General features: G+C 42.5%; 1 protein-coding gene and 1 long non-coding RNA gene across 2 annotated transcripts in view; one reads left to right on the forward strand and one right to left on the reverse strand.

Annotated features, from left to right (window-relative positions):
- The window catches only part of tes (testis derived transcript (3 LIM domains)), a 55,617-nt gene extending 50,280 nt beyond the window's left edge, over window positions 1-5,337 (forward strand). Inside the window, exons 6-7 of the mRNA XM_041216155.1 lie at window positions 630-788; window positions 4,725-5,337. Coding sequence (XP_041072089.1) covers window positions 630-788; window positions 4,725-4,916 — 351 coding nt within the window. The 3' untranslated portion in view covers window positions 4,917-5,337. The remainder of the gene's footprint in view (window positions 1-629; window positions 789-4,724) is intronic.
- LOC121293274 overlaps window positions 1-24,264 on the reverse strand; it is a 140,413-nt gene that overhangs the window by 43,767 nt on the left and 72,382 nt on the right. The gene's annotated exons all lie outside the window — the stretch shown is intronic.

Here is a 24,264-nt window from a genome sequence, read left to right on the forward strand (position 1 = left end):
ACCCATTCTGTACTGCCAAATAAACAGTTTCAAACCTGGCTTTGTAATGGGGCCTGTCTGTATATGAGAACAAAGTTGGTGCTGCCAGGTGTGTTCTCCTGTTCTTTGTGCCTCAATAATAAAACACAATATTTTTGTAACTGTATGAATAGACAGATTTACAGAAAAAGTCATGACATTGGTATTCTGTGATAAACTCCACATACTGAAATCGCTGTTATTGTGACTCCCACAGTGTATTAGAGTTGTCCTTTTACAGCCTTCATGGAATATTTTTGATTCTGTAGTCATCTTCTTCCCCTTTTTTAAATCACCTCAAAAAATATATCTGGTGCTGCAGTTTTTAAAGATTTAATGTTTGTTTCTAGAATATGTGATATACAGTCTGAAGGCTTATTCATTCCTTATGAAAATTATGTTTTTAGTAGTGCCTCTATTTTTGTTGCACAATGGATGGTGTGAATTAAGCAAATTCCTTTTAAACATTACATATTCTGGCACTTGCACTGCATCTATTTTTTTGTGATTTTAATACCTCAGACAGATTTAATGATTATATATTGTGCTTACAACATAGAATTGTATTCTGTGCATTTACTCTCTTACTCTTTGTTTCCCTCACTCGCTAGTTAATATTCAGCAATGAATATACTCAAGCTGAAGGCCAGAATTGGCACTTGAAGCATTTCTGCTGTTTCGAATGTGACTGTGTCCTTGCTGGAGAAATTTATGTGATGGTGAATGACAAGCCTGTCTGCAAACCTTGCTATGTGAAGCTTCATGCTGCGGTAATGTATCTTGCCAGAATATCTGAATTTATAACTGGGAGATTATAAAACTGCAAATGGTCATTATCAAAGACTGATTCCACCCTTGAGCTTTACTTATTCTTAGAGACTTGAGGGATTTTCAATATAACCTTTACCAAAAATGCAGCTGCCATAGCTATTTGTGGACGGATATTTTTGGTCCCTCATGTCTTATAAATGTGCACAAAGAAAAGTACATTTACATATTTTTTGGATCCAGCAACTATATTAATGTGAAACTGCAAACAGTAATCCCAAAATGCTTTATTTTTAAAATATTCTAGTTGGGCGATTATCCATATAAAAGGGAATGGACTGGTCTATTATTGAGCTATGAAATCATAAACCACACAGCACAAAGAGGCCATTCGGCCATTCGAGCCTGTGCCAACTCCCCAACTTCTTCCCTATAACCTTGCAATTTTTTTCTCCAAGTATTTATTCAATTCCCTTTTGAAATCTACTATTGAATCTGTTTCCACTACCCTATCAGGCACTACATTCTAAACCCTAATCACTGGCTGTGTGAAAAGGTTTTTGCCCCCATGTTGCTTCTGATTCTTTTGGCAATCACCCTATCCTTGCGCCACATCAAGTTTAATTGACTATTTTACCATCTTTTGAAAATACTTTTATTGAATAATGTCGTATTTGAGATTTCTTGATTTTATTTTGCTTCATAGAGATTTGCAGATGAGATTTTACTGTAGATCGTGGGATATAAGTCAACCTTTGAAGCCTCAAAAATCCAAAAATCCCTCCTGAAAACAGTCAACTTACATGCCAAGTATAAAATCTGAACCACCGGTTCACCAGTTTGAAATGTGAAAAAAAAACACTAGTAATTCAAATTTAATCAATGTGATATGTTTGATTGAATGAGCTAATTCTACAGACGCACCTTTAATCATAATCAAAATGTTTTAAAAACAGTCCAATTTATTGTCTTTAGTATCCAATGCAAAGAGTTCATCAAATTCAACCTGAGTCACTGTGGCTATGACTTCATCGTAAGGATCCTGCTGTAGATCAGATTTGGTGCCTTTGGTTTCAGAATCATCCCTGCACAACAAATCATCTTCCTCTCCATCCATTGAATTGGATATTCTGCATTTTTTTGAATTATCTGATGAAAGTTTTTACATTAATAGCACCCACGATTTGATGATGGAACCACACAAGCAGACATAGTTCTGCTCTTTGTCAAGGTTTTTTTCCACTGTCAACCACCCATCTATTCCATTCAGCGCAAGCATGATCCTTGAATGCCAAAGGTTGAACTATGGATGTTAGACCCCCAGTGTAACAGCAATTTGGGTGTTATTTCTTCGCAAGCGCCTCTTGATCTCATCAGTTGTATGGGATCTGCATATGTCCCACACTAATAAGTTGCGTTCTTTGCGTAGGCCACCGGGACATCTATTCCAGACATTACCAATCCACAGTTTCACTCCATCCTCATCCATCCAGCTGTTGTCATGGACATGCCCTAAAGTCCCTGCAGGGAACTTGATTCTCGGCATGGTTTTACATTTGAAAATTACCATAGGCTTTGATTTCATCCCATTGGCCATGCAAACTTGTACTACGGTGAACACTGTCTTCTCATGCCCTGTGGTTTTCAGGGAACTGTTTTCAAACCTTTCCACTCCACAGTTCAGCTGCAGGGCATATCTAAACTCCTGGGCATTTCATCCATGTTGCCAGTGACATAATAGGCACTTGTGTTTTTGCTGCTATCGGATGATGAGCCACTGGAAATTGGTATTTTTGCATTCTCTGAGGTGAGCGATCTTGATCTTCTGCCACAACACTAGACATTTTCATTCCATAGAGCGGTTACACCAATCAGCTCTGAAATCTTTGCTGGACTCAGCATTTGATTTGGCCTACTTAAATGTGTGTGTACACGTTGCATTTCTGGTCACAATGTAACCATTCCAACGATTCTTGAGAACCCAGTCAGGTATTTGCCTTCCAAGATCAAGTCAGTGGCCGGTCCCTGACCTCACGGTGCATTTGGTCTTGGGCACCTCCTTCAGGGCAGATTCCTCCTCCTTCCATTCTCGCACCAGTTTTTCACTAACATGGAGTTCCCTCACTGCAGCATAGTTATTTGACGAGTTAACAAATGTTATGGCTTTTAGATTGAAGCCAGCTTCGTACTTCATTCTTTTTTCCAGAGGACCCATTTCTGTTCATCATTCACCACGGGTGGTCTGCTCTGTGTGGACATGTCTTAAATTCCTGTGCATCATCTTAGGAACACGGTCCGTGTTGCCTGCTTAGTCCCATGCACCAACTTATAAGAGGAGTAAAGCATGCATTTCTGAGATGAAAGATTGAGGCCAGCACCTAATACAAGTATAGTACTACTTAGCAGAAAAGAGGGGTTGACTTGTACGCTGACAATAAGCTTAAACATAATTTTCAGCTGGGGGAAAATGGGGTTGACTTTGTATGCTGCAATCTACGGAAGGTATTGTTCTACAACAAATTAATTTCTAAATGTCCAAAATGCACAGCTTCTACCCTGAGACAGGGCAGGTAGTGGTTGAGGCAATGAGAGTTTTTCACTACCACCGAGGACATGAAACAATGTTACCACCATTCAGGCGGCCTAACAAAATATCCAAAGCTGTTACAGTAGGGATTTTTTTTATCAAATGAGAAATTAGATCAGCACAAGGTTTCTGCTGCTGATATACTCTTGGACCTGAATTTTCAGGATGGTGGTTCTCAGGGGATAGGCCGGCAAGGGCGGGGTGATGGGTGTGGGGACAGGAAGGGCGAGGTGATCGGCCCTTAAGGGGAGGGTGCCCCCAGTCAGGAGGGGCCTTTTAGATAAAGGCACCCCCACCCTCCCTTTCCCCCTACCCCACACTCTTCCTGCCTGAGATCAAACTCAGGTTATTTCCAAGTATCCCCCCCACTCCCAAGCTGTCATCCGCCTGCCAGCCTAAAAATTTAGGCTGGGTGGGAAAAGGCCCTTAATTAGCCACATTGGGGCCTTAACTGGGGCAAGGGTGGGCTTCCCATCCGAGGCCCTGCCTGCCCCACCGTAAAATTGCTACAAGGGTCCGGGTGTGTAGGAACCTGGAGGGAATCCCGTCCGTGCAATTACACAGTCCCTCCCTCCCACCCCCCCTACCCCACCCTCACCCCACCTCAGAACGCACTGGCCGGGGGGGGGGTGGGTAGAGTAAAATTCAGGCCTTGGGAGAAGGAGTAGTTGATTTGGTTCACAGCTGAATTCCTAAACGGAGGAGGAGTTAGAGGCACTGTTCCTTCACTTCTTGGGAATACAAGAAGAATAAAAGCGACCCGGGGTAAGTTAGTCAAATTTTGAAACCGGAGACTGTATGGGGAAGACCTTATCCCTTATCCTCGGGTTAGAGTAAAGAGATAAGAGATCATTTTCGCAGTTCGGTATTGCCTAGAAAGAAAAGTAATGTCAAAATCATATAAATTGACCCACAGAATTGGCGAGCCATGTGGTTTAGGAACTTTAATTCTTTGAAGACAGAAGTGAAACTGTAGTAATTGAGGTTGGTTTACAACTAGGTTCACTTGCAGACCCAACATTTCTTTTGGATACCAACTCAATTTTTCTGTGATATCATACATTTTAATAATTCTAAATTTTAGAATGACTGTGCCCCTAGTTGGATTTGCTTATAACACAACACATTTGGGAAAACCAAGAGAGTGCCAACTTTTGGCATTTCTTAGAAGTTGCTTCTCATGAGTTGAGGAGGCCCAAGAAAATTGCAGCAAATTTGGAACTCGAGCAAACTGGCAGCAGGAGCTAAATATCCAAATGTTGCACATTGCTACCAGACAAGTTTTTATAGATGCCCATGTAAATTCTGTATTACTGAATTTCTTTCTCTGCACCAATGTCTTAATTTTTAGGTGTGCCAGTGTTGCCATAACGTCATTGATCCGGAGGCCCAACGCGTTACATATGGGAACTACAACTGGCATGCTACACCTGACTGCTTCCTGTGCTCCTGTTGTGGCAAATGCCTGATCGGCCAGAAGTTCATGCCAGTAGAAGGAATGCTCTTCTGCTCAGTGGACTGCAAGAAGAAGTTGATGTCTTAAAGAAGGGGCGAGAATAATGGCAATAAATTTAAATGCTGATTTCAACTCTCTTTTTCTTTGATTTATACAATATATAGATTGGTGTATTGTGAATTGAGGAATTGCTCTTTTATTACAGCATATAAGCATTTGTTAGTGGTCAAAAGTTGTATTGAAGGGATAAATACGTTACATAATCATGCCTAAGGAATCTATGTAATGCATGTATTTTTGTGAAGTCACTTCTTTTGCAAAAAGTTCATTGTATGCTTCATGAAAAGTATCTGTATGATCGGAAGATCAAAGCTGAAAATCTCATTATAAAAATATCTGAAAAGGCATTCCCTTTTCATACTTAGAAAACACCTATCCAGGCAAGATTGGAGCTTGTGTACTTTCTTGGGCTCAGAATAAAATTCTACTTGATCTGTTTTTCACTAAACGTTCAGTACTTCAGATGTGTGTTTCCCTGTTGGACATTATTGTAGCTAAAGCGCAAAGGCCTAGAAATTCAAATCACTCCTTTAAAAACCTGTGTGCTGCACACACCTGTTCACGTAGTGTCCTTTTACATAAATGCCAGCAGCTCATTATCATGAGTCAGGCAGCAGCCACCACTATTGGCTGCATGCCTGTTTTAGGGCACCTGTGGGTGTGGAAAATCAGGCTTCACTGGTAAAACCGTAGTGAGTAGGCCAGATGAGAGATCTTCACATGATGAAATCATTATCCACAACTCTGCAGGAGCTGGGATGGGGGTTTTGAGGGGGGGTGCGGGAGGGGGATTAGGATGCCATAGGTGCAGCCTTGTTGGAAGCTGAGATTACTCGCTAGCTCTGCAGATGAGGACTTAGATGTTGACTTTGAGGGCCCAGGCTACCTCAATAGACAATGATGGACAATCATCAGGACAAACTAGCTGTACTGGATAGTTTGCCAGTGAGCTTTCACACTGGCTCAGAATGTGGAGGAGTCGAGCTGCAACTTGTATAGGCTTTGCACAAAGCATAGAGACCATCCTGGAGCTTCTGAATACCCTCCATGGCAGCGCCCACTGTTGATGTGGAGCCTCATATGACTGCCAGTTTGGTTCTGAGAGCCAATGTTGATGAAAGCTTCGAGAACATCTCACCAGTCCTGCATCGTTCTTGTGCAAGAGTGCTGAGGGGCATTCGCAGGAAACTAACCTTGGTTCTATAGGAGAGACACCTGCTGTCCTTTGACAATTACAGCATCCCTGTTACCCAGTCAACCAATGCCCTTTTTAGTGGCACAGTGACAGTTGGGCTAAATTGCCCCAATTCATGCAGAGAGGCTGCTGTCTGCAGCTGGATCCTCAAGAGGGCTTACTACACGTTATCTCTTTTGAGCATCTGACTACACGTTATCTCTTTTGAGCATCTGAAGTGTCCCCAGTGGATGATGAGCAGCATTTCACCATCTAAGTTGTAGCCACTGGGAAAATATTTCATAAGAATAATAGATAAATAAATACACAAGGTAAGCTGTAATGTTTAATTATCTGTTAGGAGATGGAACAGAGTAGCTGGATTTTTTTGTTTTCTGGATTTGGTTTGATTATTTGTAGTGAAGTGAGGAGAAGACTAATATGTTTGGACTGAAGGAATGGACTCAGGTGGTGTAGTGAGGTGATCGATGCCATGCCTGCAATTCCTCTTCATGCTCCTCTTTCTGTGCTCTTGTTGTCCATGTGAGGCTATGTGCAGTTCCCTCATGATGGCAGAGACATGCAGCAGGTGACCTCAAACACATGATCAGGGCTGTATTGCAGATCCTCTTCCATATAGTCCAGACAATGGAAATGTGTGAGCACACAGGCTGTCTGCTTCATGATCTTTGGAGTGGAAGTATAGTTCTTGTATGCCAGCCCTGCTGCTGTGTCCGGGTTCCTGACAGGAGCCTTGAGCCATGTTTGGAGTTGATAGTTTATCCCCCAGCATTGAGACTCACCCAATTGCTTGTCTGGAGTAAGCTAACACACAGGGCTGGCAGAGATTGAATAAGTCATGACTGCTGCCAGGAAAATAGGCACAGACCAGCATGATGGTCAGTAGCAAGCTGGATTGGAGTCCCTTTCTATTCAGGGTGATGATGGGGGGCAAAACCTACGGCTCTTTCATCCTGCTTCACTCTGTCCATGGGGTATTAGATGTAGGTGTTTCTCCTTTCCTAGAGGACCTCCAAGATCTCCCTAATGCAACAGTGACCGCAAACTGGGAGATGTCATTGATGTTCCCAGTTGCAGCCTGGAAGGATCATGTTGCAGAAACCCTTACAGCCACAGTGATGTTTGACAGCTGCAGGATGTGCTGTCCGGATTTTGGTGTGAAGTGTGAACTGTGCTGCAACAAATGGTGTATCTCGGTGACAGGTTCCTTGGTAAAGCAACAAGCGAGGACCCATTTTTTGATGAGCGTTTTGAACATTTCTGACATGTGTCCTAGATGCCTATGGAGGAACCCGATCCAATATGACGGCTGCACAGAATACACAAACGCAACTGACATAAAGTACCCTCAGGCACCAATTTGTGTAAAACAGGTGCAGTCCAATCTGATTTTTGAGCCAAAATATCTGTACAAGCGTTCAGCAGATTGCTTAGCTGAAGGAAGGGAGAGCGTGGTTGAAAAGGATTAATTAGTTCCAGATGCTATCCTGGTAGACTATACCATTTATGGCAATCTACTTTGGGGAAAACCTGAGGGAGCTCTTTTAACATATCTAATTTTAGTGAATTATTTTCCCTGGTCTCTTTGAAGATTTATTGATGTCTCTTTGGGGGTATGCTCTTGCTCTGATCCTCTACTTCAGAGTATGATCGCCTCCCATTTCTCTGCTGCTTTTCAGCCAGCTGCTTGAAAGTGCAAGGGAAAAATGAGTTTGTCAGGTATTCCCTAAACTGGTGCAGGGCAGCCTTTTATCTGTGCAGTTAAGCAGTCATAATTGAATAAACAATGCTCCAAGGACATCGAGATATAAACATTCAGAACTCATCAGCAGAGTTGAGAAGAACCAAGCATAGTTCTGCTCAGGTGTAAATGCAATGCCCATTAATGTAGCAATGAACTTATTTTTCTTTACACATGGCTTTGTCGTTCTGCATGCCATTGTGTAAAGCAACAGGCCAAATAATTCGAGCTTTTGTCCAAGGAGGCCATTCCACTGAGGTCTTGATTAACTGTCACAGTGGGAATCTTGCCCTCAATCTCCAAATGTCTTTACAATATTGCCAGTCTTATCAATGAAATTCAGTCTCTGAAGAATGAATGAGACCTCAAAGAAAAGATTATATTTCTTTTACGCAAGAAGCAGTGTAACATAAATATAACAAAGGCAAATAGATGAATCAAGTAAAAATTTGTTATCCTTTATAGCCAGCCTGATCTCCATTTTCACCTCCTCAGTACACTTTCTGTATTCCTCATGATGTTTTACTGTAGGCCTAAGTTTTATCATGTTTCCCTTTTAAATTGCTCTTCAATTTTCATTGGTCTATTTATCTACACAATTCTATCCTTCAATGCACATTTATCATCTCATAAGGATATATTTACTTTATACTCAATCCATTTCACTTTATAGTTATTCACTGATGATCTGTAATCTTTGCTAATTTTTCTGCCCCATTTCATTTGCATTAAATCCCTTCTTATCTCATTGAACGTTGCCTTTTTCCAGTCCAGCACTCTGAGTACTCGCTATTCTTTCTGCTATTTATATAGGAAATATGAAAATAGAATCTTCGTGCATTTTACTCATGGCAGATGCTCGATATGTTATTGTAGACAATGTACATACTGTAATGCTGTAATCTGCTAGGCCTGTGCTAGTGATATATGGGTCAATGCCCTGGGGCACATCATCACTTCCAGAGATTCTAACTATCAGAATTTCCTACATGAAAACCAACACAACTTACCTTAGTACAGTTTATCACTCCAATGTGTCAATCTGTTATTTATTGCAGTATTAAAAAATATTGTAATGAAAATTAAGGGATGAGATGCCAGGTGAAATTTGAACATGAAATGTTTTTAATCCTGTAACATTAGCAGCTGTTGGCTGCTACTGCAATAATTCACCTTTTGAGTTTCCCATGTGTCAGATTCAAAACAGTTCATGTACTTTGACTAGGCATTTCTCAAAATGAGTCCAGTGCATTACCAATTTCTATCCCATTGTGTGGTTTGAGATTTTCCTCCGGTTCCATATGAATGCGTTCCTGAAGCAACACAGGAATTCCTGTTGCCAGTACGAGAATTAGTTTTTTTTCCATTTATTCTTCCGTGGGCTTTGGGTGTCACTGGTTAGGCCAACATTTATTGCCCATCCCTAATTACCTTTGATGATGATCCACCTTCTTGAACCGCTGCAGTCCATGTGATGTAGGTACACCCACTGCAGTGTTAAGAAGGGAGTTCCAGGATTTTGATCCAGCGACAGTGAAGGAACGGTGATATATTTCCAATTCAGGATGATGTGTGGATTGAAGGAAAACTTTTGGGTGGTGGAATTCCCATGCATCTGCTGCCCTTGTCCTTCGAGGTGGTGGAGGTCATGGGTTTGAAAGATGCTGTCGAGCAAGCTTATGAGTTGCTGCAGTGCATCGTGTAGTTGGTACACACTGCTGGCACTGTGCACGGTGGAGGAAGTGAATGTTTAAGGTGGTGGATGCCAATCAAACAGGCTGCTTTGTTTTGGATGGTGTCAAGCTTTTTGAGTGTTGTTGGAGCTGCACTCATCCAGGCAAGTGGAGAATATTCCATCACACTCCTGACTTGTTCCTTGTAGATGATGGATAGGCTTTGGGGAGTCAGGAAGTGATTCACTTACTACAAAATTCCCAGGCTCTGACCTGCTCTTGAAGCCACAGTATTTATATTAAGATAAAAGCAAAATATCGCAGATGCTGGAAATTTGAAACAAAAACAGAAAATGCTGGAAAAACTCAGCAAGTCTGACAGCATCTGTGGAGAGAGAAACAAAGTTAATTGGAAGAATTTTCTGGACGGTGAGTGGGTGCAGGGCCTGCTCGCCGACACGTAAAATGCCAATGGTGACGTCGGGCGAGCGTCCCAACAACGCCGCGTGTCATTTAGATTTTCACTTCGGCGGGCACGCAGCCGAGTCCGGTCAAAGGCCTGTTAAGGCCTGTTAAAAACTAATTAATATTGGTACAAATGTTAGTTGCCACTTATCAGCCCAAGCCTGGATATTGCCCAGGCTTTGATGCGTATGGACATGGGCTGCTTCAGTATCTGAGGAATCATGAATGGTGCTGAACATTGTACAATCATCAGCTAACATTCCCACTTCTGACCTTATGATGAAGGGAAGCAGCTGAAGATGGTTTGGCCTAAGGCACTACCCTAAAGGACTACTGCAGTGATGGTGTGGAGGACATAGTGTTGGCATGAAGAGGGTATGAAGAACAGGGAAGGAGAATGGGGGCATGTTTAAGACCTTTTGAACTTACCTTTCAAAGGCATCCCGGATCCTCACTATGGTTCATGATTCCTCTGAGAGGCCGTGAACCACAAGTCATCGAGAAGCTGGCCCAACTCCACAAAACCTGTGGGGGGCCTATGAGATGCCTCCCCCCACAATAGAGCCAGCCAGGTCAGGAGTTCCAGAGTGCAGCCTCACTACCTGCACCATTATCTTGAGCCGGCAAAACTAGCCAGCACTGGGCCTGAGGGCCGGAATCAGTTCCCTCCAACCATTTTAAATGGCTCTGGAGTCAGCCTGACTCCACAAAAATCTGGGCTCTATTGTTTACAGACAAACAGACTAAAAAACAGGGATGAAAATATTACCTCTGCCCATCTTCAGTAGCAGAGTAACTAATATATAGATCCAACATAATTCTGATATCTTGGGCAAAATTTTTAGCTTGGCGGAGAGGCATGCGGCTGACCAGCTCAAGCGTAAAATGAAACGCGTTGATATCAGGCGAGCCTCCTGACATCAACGCGCAGTCACACGATATTTCGGTCAACAGGCACGCGCCCGCCAACAATTAAAAGACCTGTTAAGGCCATTAACAAGGCTATTAAAAGGTATGTTTCGCTGCCCGTCCAACCTTACAGTTAGCGGGTAGGCGAAAAGGCCAAGCGGCCTTTGCACTTTTTAGGAAACCTCATCAATGGCAGGATGAGGTTTCCTAAAGCAAATAATAATAAAATAAAAGTTATAAAATTTAATTAATGACATGTCCCTGTTCATGTGACAGAGTTTTACAATATTTTCAATTTTTTTTTAACTCTTCACTTTCCTGAGGCAGCTCTGTGCCTCAGGGAGATTCTGAAGCATGCACTCACACGCACGCACCAAGTTCACGCTCACCTTCCCCCCCACCCAGCAATCGCACAGGCAGTACAAGACAGAGTGAGAGACAGAGAGAGACAGACAGACAGACAGACAGACAAAGATCTGGGCAGGCATTAATTGGCCCGCCAGCAAGAAATCCCCTTCGATCACAGGCAGTGGTCAGTTTCCCACCCACCCCTGCCCGCCCCCTCCGAGCCCACCCGACAAGGGCAAGATTCTGCCCCTGATTATTTCTTGAACAAGCTCTGTTTTGAAGTTCAAGTTCCATGTTTATAAAAGACTAAGCTCATTCCATATTGTGCATACAAAATATTTTGACAGGTCCCTGGAAAAGTTTAAAAGGTAGTAAAATTCAGTGGAAGAATGCATTGCTGCCCATATAGTGCTGTAAAACTAATAAATACACACTCACTGTAGTGTGATATGTAGCAGGGCATTATGAGGGGATGATCAGGATTTTAATGAGATACATAAAGTCTACTTAAACTGTGTGGTGGAAGCAATTTGTTTTGAACCCAACTTACAAGCAAATGATTAACTCGCTGTTCAATGACAGGCTGAGCTATTTGGTGAAATGCCATTTTCTCTAAAGGGCCTTGAATTTTCTGTACCTTTTGAGGATCATTTAATACTGAATATTTGACAAGGCAGATGTATTATTTAGCATTTGAAATTAAACCTTTGAAGGCTTCTGGTGATATTTTATCTGCACTGGATGCACCAATAAATAGTTAACATTAACAAAACAAAAATAAAAATACCTGGAGAAACCCAGCAGGTCTGGCAGCATTTGCAGAGAGGAACACAGTTAACGTTTCGAGTCCATATGACTCTTCAACAGAACTGTTGAAGAGTCATATGGACTCGAAACGTTAACTGTGTTCCTCTCCGCAGATGCTGCCAGACCTGCTGAGTCTTTCCAGGTATTTTTATTTTTGTTTTTGTTTTGGATTTCCAGCATCCACAGTTTTTTGCTTTTATCTTATAGTTAACATTACTTCAACTGCATCAAAAATCCACATAAGACATGGCTCACTAAAGGAATGCATCTGAAATTCCTGTATTAGGCCTTAACATTCAGTCTTTCCTAAGGGCACATTTTTGATGTTGGCTGGCTTATGTTGGAAGTGATAGAAGATTGTCAGAAGAGGAGGTGTAGGGGAGGGGGAGACAGAGCAGTGGGGGAGGGGAAGTGGGGGGAGGGAGGCCCATCTCATGGTTGATCCATTTCAACTGCCAAATCAACTAGGATGACATATTAAACTCCACAAGATTAATCTCTCAAAATAGCTAATGTCCTGCTTTCCAAAAGAATGCTAATGTTTATGAACCCAGGGTTGGAGGATGTTCTGTTTTATCACCAAGGTATATAAATCGCAAATGAGTTTCTTTTCAGAGGTTCATTTATTCAGGTTAAAACTGGTAATTGCAGATTGAATTCCAGCTAGCAAATACCTCATTTAACTCTGATTCCAGCTCTGCTTCTCTCAAGTGCCCCTCCTTACCATTAAAATTTAAATGTTCTGAGAATGAAAGCAGGAATGTTTGCACATTCTAACCATTTCAATCAACTGTGAGTAATTTTTAAAAGCGCTCAGGTGGTTTAATAGATCTCCGAAACATTTCCTTAGCCAAATTCAAATTGCATTGGATTTACATCAAGGAGAAGAAAAGCTCCTTTGTGATGGAGTGCTGCCCTGTTTCACTTTAAAATTCGGTTAGACTTTTATCCAGAGTTACCTGCAGTTTTAGCATTGCTGTGTGCAGAGATGGCAGGACAAAAACACCCCCAACACTTCCTCTCAAGCATCACCATGGTGATGAAATCTGGAATGATAACATGCAGTAAATTATTTTGGGGATGTCTATATTGGTAGCTTGACTGATACCATATAGGACAGCTTTATGGGAGAAATCCAAACAGAATTGAGAGATGATTCAGCTCCCGACTCAATAACACATTTGATGCTTCAGTTAGGAAGCAGTACAGGGTTTGTTGCTCTACCTTTGACACGATGCAATTTCGGTTTTGTTACAATTCAATGGCTGCTAGGGAAATGGGTGACAGTAATCCTGGGCAGTAGCATGTGCAGCATCCGCAGTTTTTTGCTTTAATCTTAGTGTTTAATTGACTGCCACTTCTCTTCAAGGAATGCCGACCTTCGACAGGATTTCTGTATCTCTCTTTTGCCTTGTTCTCCTTGTCCCACCCCCCACCCCTCCCCACCTTTAAGCCAGCTTATATTTCACCTCTCTTCTATTTTTACTTAGTTCTGTTGGAGAGTCATACGGACTCGAAACGTTAACTGTGTTCCTCTCCACAGATGCTGCCAAACCTGCTGAGTTTTTCCAGGTATTTTTATTTTTATTTTCTGTTTTGGATTTCCAGAATCCGCAGTTTTTTGCTTTTACCAGCATGTTTATTTGACTGATTTTGGCTGGAGAGCAATTTTCAAAGTAGAAGAGTATACTGTATAGTCAAGATTACTTCAACAATGGGGATTGTGCTGATCTGCTGCATGGATTGCTGCCTTAGTTGATATTTTGATGTCTGAGACTGAGTTAATTGGGGATGAAATTCAACTCTGCCGGGTCCCAAAATAGATGGTAGTAGATGATCCATTCTCCTTTCCATTGAGTTCAAAGGAAAATCAGCCACTGAAGTTGAAGTTTACCCCCAATGTATCCAATGATGCATTCCATCTGAAATTGGTAACAAAAGACTTTTGCAAACACTCCTGTTAGATGTGGATTCCTAGTTTGTTGACCATTCTCATGGAATCAGTGGTTGCTAGCTTGCATTTTTCAGGCAGACATTAATTGAAAACAGCAGCTGAAAAGAGAGACCCAAGAAAAGGAACAGAGGATGGAAACTGATCCTACCATTTCCTAAGGAAATGAAAACTGAATCTGAGATTTGGAAACCAAAACATCTGGGCAGACTGAAACTGGTTGAGGTTTATATAAAGGGACGCTGAGCCATCCAAGCTCAGCATTAAAGCCGGGGAGGAATCCAGTGGTGCAGTACAGGCAGGCTGAAGAAGGCAGAGGCTAGATTCAGAAGCTGGGAATAAGTTGCTGCAGCTGTTTCTTTTACTTAAAAACAGCATTGGTGGATCTACATCTAGATCAAGTTGAAGAGGTTCTGCAGACATGTGCAATTTGTAGTGAAGATCGTATTGGTTGTATACCAATGGCAGCTGGGGATCAGGCTACATCCTAGAAGGAGAGGAGCTAATATTCTTTGTAAAAAATACAGAGTTTTGAAGGACTTTGTTTAATGCCTACACACTGAGTGGACTGCAGGCCCAATTCAGAAGTTCTGCCTTGGTTGTATCTTCCATTTAATGTTTAATTTATAGTTCATAATCAACCACAATTTTCCTGTTAATTCATGTTTAACTTACTTTGATTCAGGATGTTAGAGTATAGGAGGTTATCTAAGATAATATTTAGTGTTTGCTTTGTTTGACTCTTGTATAGTAAAAATTATTCTGTTTTAAACTGTGAAATCTTATGACTTCATTCTTTTAGTAAAGAACTGGGATTTCAGATTTCTTTTGTTTTAAAAAAAAAGTTACTGGTCTCCCAGAGACCATACAACCATAAGAAGTAGAAGCAGGAGTAGTTCATACGTTCCTCAATCATGGTGAAGAAGAAGCATATTATGAATTGAGAGTATTAATCTAAGAAGGACTAGAGAGAATCAATAACAAAACAAAAGTATTTGAAAAATGAGATTTTGTTGACCAGGTTGTTGAGGAATCAATCTTTAAACTTTTGATGCTCTAAGCACACAGTACATAAAATATTCTGTTAATATTCTAGTATAATGGTGGAAGTATCCAATACCTTTTCTTACTCATTCATGGAATGTGAGCATTACTGGCAAGGCCAGCGTTGACTGTACATCCCTAACTTCCCACTGAGAAGGTGGTGGTTTTCACCCAGCCACAGTGATGGAACAGCAATATATTTCCAAGCCAGCATGATACGTGACTTGGAGAGGAACTTGCAAGTGTGGTGTTCCCATGCACCTCGTGCCCTTATTGTTCTACATGTAAAGATTGCAGGTGAGGAAGGAGCTGTCAAAGAGCCTTCATGTGTTGTTACAAACTTCTGTACGAACATGTATATGAAGATACGAATTGGGAACAGGAGTAGGCCATTTGGTCCCTCCAGTCCGCTCCACCATTTGATAAGATCATGGCTAATCTGACCGTGGCCTCAACTCCACTTTCCTGCCTACCCCTTATACCCTTTGCAGTGTATCTTGTAAATGGTCAGGTGGTGGAGGGAAAGAATGCTCAAGTGGTGGTAGAGGGAAAGAATGCTCAAGATGGCTAGAGTGGTGCCAACAAAAAAAATAATTTACATTGATATAGCACCTTTCACAACCACTGGAAGTCCCAAAGTGCTTTACAGCCAATGGAGTACAACCAAGAGGCTGCCTTCTTCTGGGTGGTGTCGAGCTTCTTGAGTGTTGTAGCTGCACTCATCTAAGTTAGTGGAGAGTATTCCATTACACACCCAAGTTGTACCTTGTAGCTGGTGGAAAGGCTTTAGGGAGTTAAGAAGTGAGTTATGCACTGCAGGATGCCCAGTCTCTGACTTGGCCTTATCACCAAAGTATTTAAATGGCTGATCCGGTTGAGTTTCTGGTCAATGGTAAAGCCCCCGGAATGTTGACGATGGGGAATTCAATGATGGTAATGCCATTGAATGTCAAGGGTATGTAATTAGACTCTCTCTTATTGGAGATAGATGAGCTGAAAGCACAAATAGAAATAGTTGAGTATGATATGATATTCATTACAGAGATGTGGTTGCCAAGTGACCACAGCTAGGATCTGAATATTCATGGGTATGTGACACTTCAGAAAGAGAAGAAAGGAAAAAGAGGCGGAGTGATTCTGTTAATAAGGGATGAGTACAGTACAGTAGTGACAAATTATCTTAATTCAAAGGATCAAAACATGGAATCAGTTTAGGTGGAGATAAGGAATAGCAATGGAAAGAAGTCACTGGTGAGAGTGGTTTATAAGCCCCATTCCAGTAGTTACGCTGTAGGACAGAATATAAATCAAGAAATAATGGGGTTTGTAAGAAACATACCATAATAGTCATGAGAGATTATAATCTTCATGTAGATTGGAAGAACTAAATTGGCAATGGTAGCATGAAGAATGAGTTCATGGAGTGTATTGGGACAGTTTCTTAGAACAATACATTCTGGAACTAACCAGGGAACAGGCTGTTTCAGACCTGGGGCAGAATTTTGCCCTTGGCGGGGGTGCTCAACAGAGGCAGGCTTGGGTGATCAGGAAGTCGACCACCACCCATGATCAGCACCACACCACGATTTCATGCTGGCGGGCCAATTAAGTTGGGGGGAAGGAGGGCAAGCGGGCCCAGCACAAACTTCTCACAGGCGCGCAAGCGAGCGCTGCATAATTTCCTTGAGGCAAGCAGCTGTCTCAGGGCGATGAAGAGATATTTTAAAAATGGTAATGAAACATATCCCCTCATGTGACTCTGACACATGAGCAGGGACATTTTATTAATTAAATTTTAAAACTTTTATTTTATTATTATTTGCTTGGCCTTTTCGCCTGCCCGCCAACTGTAAGGTTGGACGGGCAGCAAAAAAATTAGTTTAATGATTATTTAATTGCCTTAACAGGCCTTTTAATTGGCAGTGGGCTCGCTGATGGACTCCAGCGCATGCCCACCGACTGAACAGTCACGTGATTGCGTGTTGATGTCGGCCAACGTCAACACGCGTCATTTCATGCTTGAGCAGGTTGGGCATGTGCCCGCCCACTGAGCAAAAATTTCTGCCCTTGGTAATGTGTAATGCGATGGGATTAATAAATGACCCCATAGTAAAGAATCCTCTAGGTAAGAGTGATCATAACATGATGGAATTTCACATTCAGTTTGAAGGTGAGGAGGTTGGGCCTAAAATTAGTGTTTTAAACTTAAATAAAGGCAATTACAAAAGTATTCAGACAGATTTGGTTAGAGTGGACTAGGAAAATGTGTCAATAAATAAGCAATGGGAAACATTTAAGGAAGTGTTTCATAACTCTCAACAAAATATATTGTATTGAGAAAGAAAGACTCTGTGTGAGGGATGCACCATCCATGGCTAACGAAGGAAGTTCAAGTTGATACCAAATTGAAGGAAAAGATGTATAATAATGCAAATATTAGTGCTAGGTCAGAAGATTGGGAAAATTTTAGAAAGAATGACTAAAAACCATAGGAGAGAATTTTCCCCCATCAGGGGCCTTGTGCGGGGGCCCCCGATCGGGTCCACACCACCATTTCGCATGGGCAGGCCAATTAAGGCCTGCCCAGTGTGACGTGCACCCAGAAGTGCTGTGCGTTCCCTGTGCAGGTGGGGGTGTGGTTCCCTGAGTGGGGCCTACGCTCTTTCGTCAATGCGCGCGAAAGAGCACAGAAATCTTCCTGAGGCCAAGGTGCCTCAGGGAGATTGGTTTTAAGTTTTAAAAATTTTAATAAAGAAAAAAAATTTAAGACATGTCCCCTCAAGGTTGGACAGGCAGCTTTCTCAATAGGGTTAATTAGTTAATTAATGGCCTTAACAGGCCTCTGATAGTTCAGCGGGCGCACAGCCGACTCAGCTGCCCACCGAAATGAAAATCTCAATGACGCGCAGTGACGCCAAGACGCAAGCCTGACGTCTCTTTGCATCATTTTACACCTCAAGGGCTATGAGTCTTTGGAACTCTCTTCCCCAGAGAGCGGTGGTCAATGAATATTTTTAAGGCAGAGGTAGATAGATTTTTGTCTAACAAGGGAGTGAAAGGTTATCGGGGTGGGCAGAACCTGGAGTTGAGACCACCATCAGATCAGCCATGATCTTATTGGATGGCAGAGCAGCCTCAAAGGGCTGAATGGCCTATTCCTGCTCCTAATTTGTATGTACGTATGGAGAAGAGAGTGCTGAAAGGAGATTTAATAGAGGTATTTAAAATCATGGGGGCGTCTAGACAGAGTAGATAGGGAGAAACTGTTCCCACTCGTGAAAGGATCGAGAATGAGAGGGGCAGATGGAATGTAATGTGGAAAAATGTGAGGTGGTCCATGTTGGTGTGAAGAATAGAAAAACAGAATATCATTTAAATAGAAAGAGATTGCAGAATAATGCAGTACAGAGGGACCTGGGTATATGAATCACAAAAATGTTAGCATCCAGGTACAGGAAGTAATTAGGAAGGCAAATGGAATATTGGCCTTTATTGCAAGGGGGAATGGAGTAAAAAAGTAGGGAAGTCTTGCTACATCCCTGCAGGCCATTATTGAGGCCACACCTGGAGTACTGTGTACAGGTTTGTTCTCCTTACTTAAGAAAGGAAATACTTGCATTGGAAACAGTTTTGAGATATTTCACTAGGCTGATTCCTGGGGTGAATGGCAGTTGTCCTATGAGGAAAGGTTTAACAGGTTGAGCCTATACACACTGGGATTTAGAAGAATGAGAGAGGGCTTGGTGTGATGGATGCTGAGAGGATGTTTTCTCTCATGGGGGAGATCTAGGATTAGGGGACACAGTCAGTTTCAAAATGTGGCATCTCCAATTTAAGATGGAAGTTAGGAGGAATTTCTTCTCTCAGAGGCATTAGTCTTTGGCAGTCTCTTCCATAGAGAGCAGTGGAGGCTGGATCATTGAATATATTCAGAGTGTGTTTGACAGATTTTTGATTGACAGGGGAGTTAAGAGTTATGTAGGACAGGCAGGAAAGTGAAGTCAAGGTCACAATCAGATCAGCCATGATCTTAGTGAATGGCAGAGCAGGCTCGATGGGTTGAATGGCCTACTGCTGCTCCTATTTCTTATGATCTTGTGATCTTATGATTATCTGGCACTTGTATAGCATAAAAATTACTTGCTTGCTGACTTTAATTTGTGTTGGAGAATAATGCAGCCATTTTTCTCCATTCTATTAAATTACAAGAACAGAATTAATAGATAAGGGAATGCATATATTTCAGCAATCACAGTGCTGCTGTGCATCAAGTACTGGCTTCCCTTACTATGGGGAATGAAAAGAATGATATATTAACATTGGAAGGGATACAGCACAGATTCAGCTGAATGTTACCAAAACTTAAAGGAATTAAATTAGGAGGACAGGTTGCATAAACCTTGAATTGTGAAAGTTTGGAAATCATCTAATGGATGCATTCAAAATGATAAAAAGATTTGATAGAGTAGATGCAGAGAGAATGCAGAACAAGGGAAAACAATTTTAAAATTAAAGCTAGACTATTCTGTGGTGTAATAACGATAAAACACTATTTCATACTAAGACTAATTAGAAATGTGGCAATCTCTCTCACGAATGGCTCTGGATGTTGTATCAACTGAAAACTTCAAAATTGGTATCGACATATTTTTATTAAGGATGGGTAAGGGATAGGAATCAGAGGCAGGTAAATAGAATTGAGGTAGAGATCAGCCATGATATAACTGAATGGTGGAGCAGCCAGAGGGATTGAATGGCCTACTCCTATTAATAAGGATTTTCCGCCTGAAAGACCCTCCCATACCTCCCTGTTGCCTCTTACCTGGTAGCCAGTGGGTGGCCAGGAACCACCTGAACTTTACTTATCAGTTTGTCCTCTTCATACCCATTCCAGGCAAGAAGTGGATTTGCAGAATTTGGCCAGAGTGTTAGTTCTTCCCAGGCCTGCAATTTAGGCCAGTGAGCGCAATTCATGCTCAGCTGGCCTGCAACCCATCTAAAACCCACTCTGGGTTAAAATCAGCCCCTACATTTTAAACATTTGCCAGCATGGCATTGGTGAAAATGTCACAAAGACTGTGGCTGCTACGGCTATGCTCTGTGAAACCGTAGCAGGTTCACAAATGACCTACGAAGTAAGAAAAGCGGCCTTACAGAAATTAAAATCAGTCTAGTCTAGATTAATTAAAAGCTGAAGAAAAATCTTTAAAAGGTTTACGTGTCAAATATTGCCCCGAATCTTTAATTTTAACTGTGCAAATTTCACAGAAAACTGGTAAACTTGCGTGTTAAAATTGAAAACATGATTTACATTTGGTTGTGGAATGTGCAAAGAATATGCAGAATATGAGCACAGTGAATGGTACAAGGTTCTCCCAGATTGCCTTTGCAGAATGCCTGATAGTCTTGAGAAATGACAGACCATTTAAAATAATCACTGGGTTCAACCAGTTTAAGTTGGCACAGGTTCACAAAGCATTTTTATGAAGTAAATTCAATCCTTCCCATAAAAAATATTTAAAGCTTCATGTAGGTTTGATGTGTTATTTCCAGTGGTCACATTTTCAGTTCAGGTTCAGCAAGAATTTAATAGTTCTTATTTCAAATATAATCCAGTCTACTTTGCAAATACAAGCTTTACCCTAATTTGTAAAAATATAGTGCAAAGTATATGAACATTATATTTGGAAATATCACATTTGAAAAACTGTTTATATGAAATGCTGGATCAAGCCTAAAACTGATTTTCATTTTATGATTGATATGCTTGGTTAATCAAGGACAAGGAATGTTGTTATAACAACAATAACTAGTGTTTATATATTTTCTATTTTGTCCTTACATGGAATGTGGGCATCACTGGAAAGACCAGCATTTATTGTCCATTCCTGGTTGTCCTTGAGAAGGTGGCGGTGAGCCACCTGTGCTACACCCAGAGTGTTGTTAGGGAGGGAGGTCCAGGATTTTGACCCAGCGACAGTGAAAGAAAGGTATTTTTGCTCTAAGTCAGGAGAGTGTGTGATTTAGAGGAGAATTTGCAGGTGGTGGTGTTCCCATGCTCCTGCTTCCCTTGTTCTAGGCAGTGGAGCTCATGGGTTTGGAAGGTGGTGTTGAAGAAGACTAGGTGAGTTGCTTTGGTGCATCTTGTAGATGATGCGCACTGCAACAGAGTGTGGCAGTGATGGAAGCAGTGAATGTTTAAGGTGGTGCATGGGTTGGCCGCCAAGAAGGTGACTTCACCCTGGATGGCGTCACACATCTTGAATGTTGGAGCTGCACTCATCCAGGCACATGGACACCATTACATTGACTTTTGTTTTGTTATAGTAAAAAGACTTGGGAGAGTCAAGAGGTGAGTCACATGCCACAGGATTTCCAACCTCTAACCTGATCTTGTAGCCACAGTATTTATATGGCTGTTGCAGTTACATTTCTAGTCAATGGTGACTGCCAAGGTGTTGATGGTCAGGGATTCAGAAATGGTGATGCCATTGAACATCAAGAGGAGGTGCTTGTGTGACAGAAATGCTACTTTCCACTTATCAGCCCAAATCTGAATGTTTTCCAGGTCTTGCTTCATTGCCTGAGGGGTTGGAAATGGAGCTGCACTGCACTCATCAGCGAACATATCCACTTTTGTTCTTAGGGTGGAGGAAAGGTAATAGATGAAGCAGCTTAAGATGGTTGGGCCTTGGACACCTTGAGAAACTTCTTCAGCAATCTTCTGAAGCTAAGATGATTGGCCTCCTACAGCCACAACCATTTTCCTTTGTGTTAGCTAGGACTCTATTCAGTGGAGAGTTTACCCCAATTCCCATTGACTTCAATTTTAAAAGGGCTCCTTCATACCATGCTCAGTCAAATGATATATTGATGTCAAAAACAATCACTCTCACCTCACCTCTGGAATTCAGTTCTTTTGTCCATGCTTGGACAAAGGCTGTAATGAGGTCTGGAGACAAGTGATCCAAGCAGAATCCAACCGAGTATTGGGAAGCAGGTTATTGGTGAGCATGTGGTGCTTGATAGCAGTGTTGAAGAGATCTTCCATCATTATACTGATGATGGGAGTAGATATGGGGCTGGATTGGATTTTTGTGGACAATTTATGTACCTTTGATGTAATAAAATGTCCAAGACACTTCGCAAGAGAGCTAACAAACATTATTTGACAGCATTCAATCATTTTGATTCAATGCAGTTTGCTTTAGGATATCAAGTGGGAGACTGCAACCAGGTTGGTATGCACAAATTCACACAAACTCATATGAACGTCACCCCACACCATCGCGATATTTCGGAGGGCTGGTGTGCTATGAGTTCTGAGGCGCATCCGCCATTAATTAACAGGCCAGTTAAGGCCCTTGAGGCAGCAATACACAGTGATTTTTCTCAGCCCGTGCAATTTTCAGACCGTCGCATGGACGCAACGGGCAGGCGGGTAGGCCACATTTTTAAAAACCTCATCCATGGGCGGGATAAGAAAGGTGAGTGGGCTCACGAATTCAAGTTGTTAGTCACTTATTTTAGAAATTTACTGGTACTAACTTGTGTGAACAGGAGACTTTAAAATCTCAGCAGAGCTGCTTGTACAGGAATAACAGGCTTCAGGTCAGGACTCTGGAGAAAACATAATTCTTGGGGCCTTGCTGGTATCAGACAGCCTTCCCTTATCCTGGGAATGGGGATTGTGCTATCCACTGGATGCACCTCCTCTGAGGAGGAAGGGAGGGCCAGAAGGGGGAGGAGGCCAGAAGTCCATATGCAGCCTCCAGGGGAGCCACCTTTGGAAGGACAGGCACAGACACAAGGAGCGCAGGGCCAACAGGAAGTGCAAGGCAGAACGGGCTGCAGAAGAAGCCGCTATCCTGCTTTAGAGGCGGTGATGCAGCTACCACAATATGTCTGAGGTGTGGTGCCGAAGGAGGCTTCATCTCTCAAGGGAGACAGTGACCTCCATCTGTCAGACGATAGGCCCTGAGATCAGCTACAACTATGCGGGTGGACACCTCGTGCCAGAGGCGTTGAAAGTCATGGCTGCCCTCAACTTCTATGCCTCCGGCTCTTTCCAGGGGTTGGTGGGTGATCTTTGCAGAGTCTCCCAATCAGCTGTCCATACTTGTGTCAAGCTGGTGACAAACGCTCTGTTCAGGTGTGCATTGACTTTCATTCAGTACCGCTCGGACAAGGCCAGCCAGGCAGGCTTTGCAGCAACTGCTGGCTTCCCCCGTGTCCAGGCTGCCATAGACTGCATACATGTGGCCATCAAGGTGCCAGCAGGTGAGCCCAGTGCCTTCATCAACAGGAAGGGCTTCTACTCCATGAACATGCAGATAGTGTGTGATCACAGGATGCAGATTCTACAAGTCTGTGCAAGGTACCCAGGCAGCTCCCATGATGCCTACATCCTCAGACATTCCCAGGTGCCGGGGCTCTTCAGTGCTCCAGCCTGGCTGGATGGATGGCTGCTGGGTGACAAGGGCCATCCTCTCAGAAGGTGGCTTATGACACCCCTCCACTATCCAGGAACAGAGGCTGAGCAGTGGTACAACAGGATCCATGCCTCCACAACGGCTGTGGCAGAGAGAACCATCAGAACCATCGGTCTTCTCAAGATGCGCTTCCGATACCTGGACACGCTCCAGTACCCTCCAGATCATGTGTCACTGACAGTGGTTGCATGCTCTACAATCTGGTGCTGGAAAGGGGAGTGGAGGAAGAAGATGTGGACACAGATGCTTTCGCTACAGACGATGAGTCCAGGAGTGAATCCATGGATGAGCACACACAGGAGAATGCTGGGGTGATAGACACCAACCCGGGGAACCTCTAGGGAGGCAGGGAAACCTGGGAGGCTTTGATCCAACAATCCTTCAGCTAGCCCACCACAGGACCTCCAACACATGCCAGGGTTGCAGGCACAATACTCAATACCTGAGAGCAACATTTGCCTGGTCAGGAATATTAACTATGTGCCTTTTCAATAAAGCTCAATGACAAACAAGTCATTGTAACATCATGAGTACCCCTACACCTGCAGAACTAATGAAGCACCCAGAGGCTTGTTGAGAACTAAAACATTTAATGATTGCATAATACAAAACAGAAATGAAAGTGCATTAAAAGGTGTTGAGCTGCACACCTAATGAAAAGCAACTAATTCAGGGACAAAAGAAAATCACCAGTAATCAGCCCGTGTTGTGCCTAAGGTGATTACATTTACTTTTGCAGGTGCTACGTCT

This window comes from Carcharodon carcharias, chromosome 21 (genome assembly GCF_017639515.1).
Source record: "Carcharodon carcharias isolate sCarCar2 chromosome 21, sCarCar2.pri, whole genome shotgun sequence".
Lineage (NCBI taxonomy): Eukaryota > Metazoa > Chordata > Chondrichthyes > Lamniformes > Lamnidae > Carcharodon > Carcharodon carcharias.